General features: G+C 42.7%; 1 protein-coding gene across 1 annotated transcript; it reads right to left on the bottom strand.

Moving 5' to 3' along the window:
- Window positions 1-1,466: 1,466 nt before the first annotated feature.
- LOC139297043 (protein shisa-like-2A) lies at window positions 1,467-2,581 on the bottom strand. The gene is made up of 3 exons (XM_070919628.1): window positions 2,400-2,581; window positions 1,804-1,940; window positions 1,467-1,651 (listed from the first exon to the last, which is right to left on the bottom strand). Exons 1-3 carry the CDS (start codon window positions 2,579-2,581, stop codon window positions 1,467-1,469), a joined length of 504 nt encoding a protein of 167 aa, XP_070775729.1.
- Window positions 2,582-11,458: the final 8,877 nt, after the last annotated feature.

Here is an 11,458-nt window from a genome sequence, read left to right as displayed (position 1 = left end):
GTGTTAATACAAAGCAAGGGTGGGGCTGCGTCGGTGGGGGCTTGTTGCTTAAGGTGAGCTACAAATACAATCAAGGAAGTCGAGTTTGGGTAGCAGATGCGTGATTTTGAAGGCTTATAACACTGCACAGACAGGATTTTACAACCAGAAATGATCACCGCAGCAATTCTATTATATTTCATCACCACAAACGCGAGGTAAACAGTAGAAATATGGTGTTCCTGTTCTGTAGTAATCTACCAGGAATGTGCGATTGTATGCATTTAGGTTTAGGTTCATGTTTTATGCAGAGCTAAAGCCTGAAGGCAGCCTAAGATTTGGATAGTTCAAGTGTTAAAACTAAAGCTATTGATGCATAGCATTGGTTCAGGCAGAACACTGAGGTCGCACTTGTATTAGCTGATTGGCATCAGCTTTTTCATTTATGCTTCACAATCACTGGCAAACAGATGACTTGTGCCATCCAACGCAATTATCATATTTTATAATATTTTATATATATATATTATAACTTGACACCCATCACTGTTACTCTGCTAATTATGCTGATGCCAACGCCACCAGCCTCCTCCTCATATGTCAAGATTTAATGTGCAGGTATTTCTTTATTAAGGGGGATTAGTTCTCTCAGCAGAATCCTTGTTGCTGTTCAGCTTCTTTGAGAGCATCAATCTAACTGTATAACCATTTGCTATAAACGGTCAAATCATGGTGTCCTGATAGCCCAATGGTTAAGACCACATAAAGGCGTTTTGGGATTACAAGAAGTCTCTGTGCAGATTGTAAAGCTCCTTGAGGCAAATCTGTGATTTTGTGATATTGGGCTGTGTAAATGAAATTGACTTGACTCATGAAAGCATGAAACATAGGTCATTTTAAGCATTTGAATGAATAGCAACAGTCTCATCACAGTGTGGATCCTCCCCACAAGTCCTCCAGTCCCTGAGTAAAATGTAGCACCCTACTTCCCGAGGGTGCACCCTGACTTTATCTGTTGCTTGCTATGTCGGGCTCTTTTTCCTGCTATAAGCCACATCGTCGGCATCTTTCCATGGTGCACATGAAATCATACGTCCTGAATGTGAAGTGGGCCCCAACACTCGGTCTACGTCCCCTGTTGCCCTAGCATATGATTGAATAATGCTCAATAAGTCTTTCTCGAGACCAATTTTAATCATTCTCTTCAAGAAGATGGTGGCAATCAATTTCCATTCATATGCTCTCAATTAATGCTGCATGGCGCTGAAACACTTATGCAGTCATGAGGAGGAGAGAGTGCAAGAAGAAATGCAAAAGAGCTTTTTAGGGTCTACAGCACTCATAGAGTTGCACACCAGATTATGTCAGCCACTGTTCCTCCAAGTGTCATGGCGGCCCCATGGCAGCGCAGTCTGCCTCCAGATCAACTAGTTCTCTTGACGTCTGGACTGCTGGTCCCATTTCCAAATAAGACGTCTCTCAGCCACCTAAGAGGGATTTTCCACTTTCACAGCGGTGACGGTAGCTGTGAAACACCTCTGGAACAGGGGCTCGGGGTCTGACTGCTGGTTGTCACAGTCCAGCTTCCTGCTCATGAAGTGTTTTCTGAATCCCTTTGGGCCAGAAGCACAGGGTGTTCTCGCATGACTGGATCCCTCACTGGGATCTCCTGCTAAAAAGCACAGAAGAGCAGGTCATTTAAAACCTGAAGATGCTGCTGATTGCAGAGATTTTCTCTACATGTAAGGCTTTTAGAAGCAGCACACCAGAATGGAACACATACCTATTATCATAGCATACTTAAGAGGGCCTACACACACTTACCTGGCGTTCTGAGGGGGAGGCCATTATCTAGACGACTGGGTTTGGTGGCGATGAAGAGGTAGCAGAGGACACATACGGTGATGAGGAAGGCAAGGAGGACCACGGCTGCAATGGACAGACCAACCAGAGCGCCGACACTGAGAAAGGAGAGGAGACAAGGAGACAGGAGGAGAGATGAGGAGAGGAGAGGGCAATAAGAGAAAACAGATGTGGGGAGGGAAAGGTAAATAGTGCAGAGGAGGTGTATGAGGTGAGACACTGCATTAAACTAAAAATTAAGTAGACAACTCCCCACCTTCTCCTTGCTGAGAATGAGTGAGGGATTTGGGGGGTTACAAGCACAAAGGACCTCAGCAGCTTAAGTAATTACCTTTGTAAAGATTTTGTGTCAAGCTGAATCACAAGGGAGTTAATATGAAGAACATATTTGTTACGCAGTCATTAGCCCATCTGTTGATCATGGTGGAGTATGATTACATAGACGACAGCATCTTTAGCATATTTCAAATAAGTGACAAAATAAAAAACAAGTTCAATAATATTTAGAAATGACTACCAATAAGGAGGGAGGGGGAAAAACACTTCATTTGTCTCACCTCAGCCACCACATGTATCCGTACTCATACGGGAAGAAACTGTTGGGATCATCACAGCAATACTTCACGTCATTAAATCCGCAGCAGTAGACGGCAGTGGTAGCGTTCCCCGGTCGGGGGCACGAGAATCCGTCCACAAACACACCGTCTGCGCTGTAGTAACTGCTGCATTCAGCGCTCATACTGCAGCAGCAGGAGGGGGGTGGAGGGGAGGAAGAAACAAAAACCCCACAACACTTATTATCCGTAGATTAAAGTGAAGAAGAAGAAGAAGAAGAAGAAGAAGAGGACACCTGCATCATCAGCGCGAGTGTGCGCTCTGCTATCAGACCAGTGACAAGAGCGCCTTCCTCCATCAGCTGTGAGAGGGGCAACGCCAAGAGACGGAGGTGGAACATTTCAAATCTGAAGAAAACTGGAGCTCTCTCTCTCTCTCTCTCTCTCTCTCTCTCTCACACACACACACACACACACACACACACGGCCTCCCTCTACTTATTTAATCTGCTTGAGTTTTTGGACACTAGACGCCCATAAGCTTATTTGTTGACAATGGAATTCACCACTTTGCTTCACGTCGCCGGTTTTTCGCAACGCGACTGAAATTGTCCGCAAAAAAGCATGAAAACAGGGCGCACATACATGTTACACACAGCTCAAGGCTGTGGAGAGCGTGGCAAAGCCCTGAGAGTGAATGGGCACCTTCAGTCTGCTCAGACCCTACTGAGTAGGTGACACCTGAAGCTGCTCATCCTGGATCCATCCTCCTCACTTATTGTTTCAAATCACTTCGTCATCATAATTGTATATACTATGATTTTGTGGTGTGAATCTGTTCTGCACACATGTACGACATCTAAGGACAGACAGTGCTGTACACCATACACATCGTAAATCCCCTTGAGGAAAATTGTGATTGGTGATATTGGGCTAATAAATTAACTTGACTTAATCAATAGTGTTCTTTCCAGTTCAACAGAGTTCCATGGCCTTCAAAATCAGTGAACTGAAATATTGATAGAGAAAGAAGAACATTTTTATTGTCAGTAGGCTTCACCTACATTGTTGAATCAAATATTAGCTTAAAACGTGGTATTAGCTAATGCTATATTAAATGTCACTGTCACTGAATTGACAAAGCGTAACAAAGTGTGGAGGTAGCACAGCAAGTCAACCCAACAAGTCTGTTACGAAATAGGCTTCAGCTGCTCAAATAAGTATCTGGCAGGTTTGACTGCCCTGATAGGGCGGCATGGTGGCGCAGTGGTTAGCACTGTTGCACGGGAGGTAAAGCTGGTTAGAGCGGGTTGAGGGTTTGATCCCCGGCTGCCCCCGTCATGTCGAAGTGTCCTTGAGCAAGACACTGAACCCTAAGTTGCTCCCGATGGAGACCAGCACCTTGCATGGCAGCTCGGTCGACAAGCACTCGTGGCCTTGAGCCTCACTTTAGACATGCGTCTATGGAAAACCTTGAAAATGTCATTAAAGTAACTGAAGGGATAAAAATATGTCTATCATGGTCTATCAATCATTTCTTTGCATGTTTCTTCATTTACATTGTGTCCTAGTTCAGTTTCAACAAGTCCATCGTTCTATTGTTAACAGATGAAGTAAACTCTAAAATCGTGAATCAAGCAAAACCCATTTGCAACAATAAAGCCTCATTGTCAATATATTGTCATTTATTTCACATTCATAAATGACTCCGTGACTTGGGACAAACATAAAATCTCCATTTGGTTGAAACATTGTCTTTTCTCTTATTCAACAGGACCTCAGGCTCAGTGTGACTCAGTTAGTGTCACTCAGTGTCATTCTGTATTTCAGATACTTAAATTCATATTGAAAAAGCTCTAATGGAGACCATTGTTTGCAATCCTTTGTCAATTCGTACTTCCTTAAGAGGCATCTTCCTCCATTAGAGAGCCCAAAGAAGAAAGCAATAATTCAATGTGTGTGTGAGCTTGTGATTATATGACATAAAGCTCTGGGCTGCATTCAGACCTCAGCACAGCACAGGTTGAGCCATCAAGACGTAACTCTCTGGTGCTCGTTTTAATGGCAAAGCACAGAGTGAATAAAATGATTCTCACTGCAAAGAAACATATTTTTGAAATCTCATCAGCTACATAAGTAAGACACTGCAGTATTTTGGGGACTTACATGTTGTACACCTTAATCACTATCTTCTGAACTGATGAATGACAGTGAAAAGCATTGTGTTTCCTCAGCCTCGGTTATTGATTGTACTGTAGGTCAACAGATGCACGGCCTCTGCATATTTACTGGCCCAGGACCTCCACATTACCTCTCGCGGACAAATGTAAAGGAAAACATCAGTGAAGATGTCATTTTAAAGATGAAGAAAAACACTACTGTGATGTATACTTAAGCCTCAGAGCAATACGAGGTTGCAGCTTATTTGGTTGGTCGGATGAACGTTATTGGAAAATTATTGTTTTCAAGAACAAAAATGTTGAAAGGGTGCCTTTATTGAGGATTTGTCAGTGGTACAGTGTAGTTATATGGTTATATAGTCACATTGTTGGTACTCATGTCCGATTTGGGGAGCGAAAAGGTAGTCGCCACAAGTTTAACCATTTATTTCTTACCTTCTTACCCAGCTCTTGTGTCGTGTAGCAGGCAGCTGTCTGGCTCAGTGTGACCGTCTGCCTCTGATAGAACGCTGACTTTACCGCTTTATGCAAGATTTGTTTGGCTATATCGAAAGTACAAGTTCTTCATCTATATAAATGGATACCGATCAATATTCTGTGGAATTAATGCAAAACTAGGGGGGCGCCATCATCAAACCAAAAAATATAAAACAAAAATGTCTCCCTTTTGGTTTCAGATTTTTTTCTCTAATGAGATCACAGGACAAGTGATTTACACAGCAGCATAATGATGTAGCAGTTGGACTTAAAGCTCAGGGGAGCCGCAGAGTCAGGTTATATAGTGATGTTTCTGTATGGTGCATGCACAGTTGTGAGTCTTCTCATCACTAAGGAGTTAATTCTCTGTGGGTTTGTCACTACAAGTGACCCTTTTCACGCCATCCATTGTTAATATGACAATATAGATTAAAGCAGCTTTAAAGTTACAAGTTACAGCACAATAAAGCCCCCCCAACTGCTCACTGTAGATGTTTCACACACTTTACAACGGGGTCAAAACATACTCAGTGCTCCAATATGGTGCTGTATTTAGTACAACACTGTTCTTGATTCTTCTATGATCCTGTTTGATGTATTGCAACCATATAAAAATGGAAAAAAAAATATCTGCCATTAGACGTTGCTGAAATGACGTGAGGCTGGAAGTCAATGTGAAGGTTAACGGGGTTGTTTGTAATTATCAACCATTTCTGATAAATGTCATGCAATGAAAATGCCATCCCTAGAACCATGCTGCTAGCACGGCCGACAAGGTGTCAATAAGACAGGATGAAACGATGAAACACTTGGCAAACAAATCAATATGATATTTCATTCAAATTAGAAAGAGTCTATCCATTCCTTTGCATGACTTCTGCTGTGTAAAGCATCACAGTGAAATATTCACATATAATTCTTGCTTGTACAATGCTTGTATGAAATATATAATTATCTGTAAGGAGGACAGTGAAAGGTCATTTAATGCACACGGATATCTTTAATGAGACCACTCGGCTCCGTGGTTAGGTTAGCTCCCATTACATTAACAAGGCACGGGGGGACACCCTCTGGTGTGAGGAGACCACACATGACAGATGGCATTTTCATTTTAAAGAGGTAGTGGACCACTCAATTTCTGTATATTCTTAGTGTTGGGTATTGATCTTGCTCTCAACATCAGTGGGAAAACTGTTCAGGAATACCATCATAGGTGAGTAATGTTGTGTGAAGGAAGCCTCAGTAAGTAGTAAGTAAACAGTGCATCTTACAAAGTGCTGATTGAGAGTAGACCTTCTTTTTTTCACAGAAATACAATTCGGAACTATTTTTTTCTCATTGTCGCTTGCCCGTGCGTCTTGAGCTTTTCAAAGGGGGTGTCCGAAAGAAAAGATGGATTACAGGAGTCCCAGTGAACATTTACCTTTGATGGATTTATGAGCAAAAGGATCCAAGGAATGGAGCAGAGTTAGTCAAAAGGAGTAATCTTTCCTGCCACCCGAGGCAATGGTTTCCATCATAAACTATTTTGTTACAGAAACATTGCAGCAACGATGCTGGAATAATCTGGATATCAGAACATAAATTGCCAGAACAAGAAGACAAGAGAGAGGGATCACGTCTTTAAAATCTCTTGCCAGTCAGTCACATAGGCATATATCTGCCAGTATTTCAGGTCTACATTCATTGAGGCTGATGAGGATGGCGGGATCAGCTGCTCCACTGCAGCCCAACAGGCAGCAACCGTGTTCATTCTCGCTCTCAGTTTAGCATGCAGAGTGTCCAAATCTGCCACATTTTGTCGAGAGATGATAGGTAATGGAATATGTCGAGGCCCACAGCAGATGCCCTATGGATGCTGAACATGCCTGGCCAGTCTAAATGAATGAGGAGCACACCAGGCCTGACTGCTCGCTCTAATCCCAGATTATCTCCGCCAGTCCAATCCAGCAACGGGAAAAAAAAAATTGGCAGAAGAAAGGGGATTATTTGACCGTGGCGGAGGATTGTGGACGGACGCTGCGGTTGGAGCACACACCTACTTGTTCATAAACGTCACTCACACAGACGCCCTCACAAACAGAAATGCACATATCACAAATGTGGACATTATATGCAGCTTCAAATTCAGTGTGCCGTTTCATAATGAGGTCCAGCCTCTCACCACTTGTTCACTCATGAAAGCGCCGACTCGTGGGAGGCAAATGATCCCAGCAGTAACACAGCCCCTACCACCGATGCCCCACTGTCCATCCCCCTCCTCCTCCCATCCATCTCTCCCCCACTGCCAGCTCGCAGAGGACCGACGGTAAACATCTTCCATCACTGCGCTCTGCCACATGATAGATAATGCTGACCACCCCATGTGCATACTGTGTGTTGCACAGCAACAATCACCACAACGCCAGAAAAAATTCCAGCACCTAATATGTGCTGCACTTCACACTTAAACAGCGAGATTTCCTCTCTGCATTTTTCATAAACTAAAAACAATCATTTCACACCTTAATACACACTAACATTTCTGAGCTCCGGCCGTCTTCTAAAAGCCAAAATTAGTCCAAGAAATTATTTTTCAATCAACATCTTCATTGGTATTTTGTGGACACGAGTGTAGTGCATAACATTTTCTGGAAATGGACGGAAAACTTGATTGAAAATCAGAATGGTGCAGAGTAAAATGGCTGCATGGTAAGAGGTTTACTGCTCTCACAGCATCAGGAGGGAGAGCACCAAATAGAGCACCAGTTTTTCTATTCTGCATTATCTCCTGAGTTACATTCAGACCTTACACACAACGTGTTTCAATTCAAAGTTAAAATTTTATATATAGAATTGCTCTACATAGAATTTCATCCAATCATGTGACCTGACCTAAACATACTGTATATAAATGAAATATTGTAAAGTAAGTTATTCGTTTTGGGAGCAAATACATTAGGCTGCTACATCAATTCTTTATGGTGAATTTTAATGACTCCTGGTTTACATTTACTTCCAAGGTTGGCTCTTTCTTTGATACTAAGAGATAAATCAAGTTTGCTATAATCACATACTGTTTAGTCTTAGTGAGTTTGTAATAAGCCAAATCAACAATGCGACAATGTGAAAGGGATCGCTTGCAGGGATTAACCTACAAAGAATGCATTTTAAAAAATGAGACAGGTAAATAATTACGCATTACAAGAGACTCAAAGGTTAAAAGGAGTTGTGTTCGATGATACATTTTGATTTTCAGTCATTTGCTTCAGCATTTTTTTCATTTTCTTTTGATAATACAATCTGTAAATCGCTGCTGTCTGGCAGAACTTGTCAAAAATTGCTAATTTTGAAGACTTTTGTTTTCACTCCAAAGTGTCATGCTTTTCTGTGGCTTGAAAAACAAAATCTACAATCCTTGAGGTTTTGAAACCTTTCTGAGAAAGAGTGTACATTTTGCCTGATGACAGCAAAACATTGCCAAAGCACGTTTCGCCATCCTACAATGGAAAAGACAACTGAATTCAATTGATCTTCATTGACACAGAAAGCGAAAAGACAAGATATCCATCATCTCAGGTCACAGACGCTGTTGTGAAAACTGCAATTTGTCAGCTGTAGAGGCTTCATTCTCCACAGGGAGCTGGGCTGAGGGCAAACTGGCCTTTTTCTGATCTTTGACTAAAGTGGCCTGTGGCTTTTTTTTAAATGACATTTTCTGCAGATCACAGAAATGGCATTAGCGATTAGCATTTCAGACCGCAGCAGATTCTGCATGCAGGGGACCGCTAGGATACAAGTCCGCGCCTTTAGCCGCAGACGATAGCACATCCCGGAGCCCAGTCAGGGATTACACAGTAGTCTGACAGCAGATGTGGCATCTGGGATTACAATTAGAGTAATATCACGCATCATGTGAAAGCTTGTTATGTTAACGTAACAGGAGAGCCTCTGATTTTCCCCATGTGTCACACGTGGGGCATTGTTGGTAATGGAAATGAAATAAGCTGTTTGCATTGTGCAGGACTTTGATGTAATCAGAGTGATGGAGGTGTGAGGTCGGGGTGTATGCACAGGGGCTCTTGTATTGCAAGATAACTTTTTCTTTCTAATCCTTGTAAGTTTAAAAATCTATTATAGGCCTTTTTTTGCTCTCCCAATACCTTTCCTCCTCTGGCTCTTTCTCATCTTCCATATTTGTTTAATTACTTTACCTTTTCCTTTCCCCTCCTGCGCCCTCGCTTGCCTCTATTATACGTTATGTTATGTTGTACCAACCTTGGTACATCAGTTGAAGTCATGAACAAGGCCAAGGACTAGGCTTGGGGTTTTGGCTCATGTAGGCAGTGTGAAAAACGATATCAACAAACGCCCTGACAAGTCACCAGACGTCCAGTCCATCCTTAACTAGCTCAACGTAGGTGGTGGTCCAGAGCAGCAACTTCAACTGGCTTTGTTGCTGGAGAAGTACTCTTTTGTGTTACAGAGGAATCCCACCAACAGTACTGTGAAGTCAGGGAACGTATTGGCATGCAGTTAAAGGGAGTCATAAAGTATGGATATTACTGCACATCCAACTTGGTCATGGATGTGCAGTAATGTGATGACTTTTTCAGTAATGTAGTGTAAGGGATTAGAGTTGGATGGGTGGGTTGATCAGTTCTGTGCGTTCAGTGGACTGGGATTGGTCCGGGACATGTTAGCTTGGCTCAGGATCAGGAGGTGTGGGGTGGCGGCTAGCCTCTCCAAACTCCAAAGTTATTTAATTTAAATGTTGAGTCTTCTAGCTAACCTTGGTCACTAATAATCCTCCATTGAGGAATCACCTGGGTGTTGTTTAGAGTTGGAGGGTGTGTGAACTGTGAGGACGAGACTTCTGACGTGCTGCATGCAATCACTGATGCTTGGTTAGCTGTTGTAGGCTGTCCTCCAAAACCATAATGTCTCGTTTTCTGTGATTGTTTTTGCAGTATTTGATTACATTTTTCAAGTAACTTGCCCGACACTGGTTGTCATTAGCCAAACAGACTTCTGACTACACAAGAGCATGTTTGTGTTGTGTGCACATCTATAACCAACTTCTCTCTAGCTGTCCACTGAATGTCATGAGTAGAACTTGAAGACGCCTTCTATATTGAAAGTGTGGTAAAGAAATTGCTTATGGATTTACTTGATTATGTAGTCCCAACAGTAATATAAATAACATGTGCCGGCTTTCCAGTTGTTCAAGGATCAGGTGATAATTCCAGTCAGCAAATCACATGAAAAGACCAAACCCAACAATGAATTGATCCCTCTTAAGCTTTCTCTCTCTATCTTATTCCTCTGTTCCATAGACCTCCATTGTTGTCCAAAAGCTATTAAAAACACGTCAATGAGCCACAACATTGGTGAGCCATGTGTCCCTTCGTTACCAACACATTGATGGTTTTGGTTCTTTCATGGGAGGGGTTGACAATAGCAAAAAATGCCAGCTTTATCCTTCAAACATAAATTCACATTAGTATTACTTCCACATCACCTCAGTGCACTCAACCTGTGCCGTTCTGTACAGTATGTGATGGATTGCTACAGCACACAGTGTATAAATATTCATGACAATCAGTGTGTGAGTGTGTTTGTACCTAGGAACATGAATTATGATTAGTGAGCTATCGTGTGAGTACACAGACTGTGTGTTTACGTGCGCACATTTATCTTCAGTTGTGTCGCCATCATTATGTTCAATCATGTTCAATTTACTGTGCCTCAGTGAGACAAAAAAACAGGACAACTCACCAAGATTGTAAGGTCCTGTTTCTGTTTTGCTGTTATTTACCTCACGTCACACAATTTTTTCTTTCAGTCCCCCCCTCGGCCATTTTTTATGATCTGGAACAATCCGCTGTCCAATTGTTCAGAGAGCTCTCTAATCCAGCCTTAGATCTGAGTCGTGCAGCGCAGCCTAATAGGATCGTAGTATTAACCCTGATGACAATACCGCCAGCTGTCGCAGAGCCCCCTGTTGGCCACCAGGAGGAATGTGTTGGTGGGGCAGAGAGGGAGGTGACTGACAGGGAGAGACAGACACAGACAGACAAAGTGTCTGTGTCTGTGTGATGCTCTTAGTCTCATGCGGAATAACCAAGGAAGCAGCTCGGAGGAGGAAACTCCTGAAGTGCTTTATTTTTGGACGACTACCTCTTTCATTTTACTTTTCACCCCCCTCCGTTAACCAAATCCCAACATTTTTTTCTTTCTTTAAACTTTTCCTTCCTCAGTTGTTTCTTCTCTCTCAGTCCCTACTGCTCCTTCATCAGTCGGCATCTATCTATCTCACCCCGCTGCGTCCACACTCTGCTGTTTCATCCAGCGTGGTGGTGGCTGTTGGCTCAGTGCTGGCTCTATATGGCTGAATAAGTGGTAAAAGGGTGGGGGGTCGCTCTG

Source organism: Enoplosus armatus, chromosome 14 (assembly GCF_043641665.1).
Source record: "Enoplosus armatus isolate fEnoArm2 chromosome 14, fEnoArm2.hap1, whole genome shotgun sequence".
Taxonomy (NCBI): domain Eukaryota; kingdom Metazoa; phylum Chordata; class Actinopteri; order Centrarchiformes; family Enoplosidae; genus Enoplosus; species Enoplosus armatus.
The sequence above is the reverse complement of the archived record's forward strand: the minus strand, read 5'-3'. Positions and strand labels throughout refer to the sequence as shown.

Excerpts from the sequence above, each read along its gene's own strand:
- LOC139297043 (XM_070919628.1), bottom strand. The coding sequence starts at position 2,581 with ATGAGCGCTGAATGCAGCAGTTACTACAGCGCAGACGGTGTGTTTGTG. Across the intron at positions 1,941-2,399 it reads GGATACATGTGGTGGCTGAG|TGTCGGCGCTCTGGTTGGTC; the intron begins GTGAGACAAATG and ends CTCCTTTCTCAG. Across the intron at positions 1,652-1,803 it reads CCTCCCCCTCAGAACGCCAG|CAGGAGATCCCAGTGAGGGA; the intron begins GTAAGTGTGTGT and ends TGTGCTTTTTAG.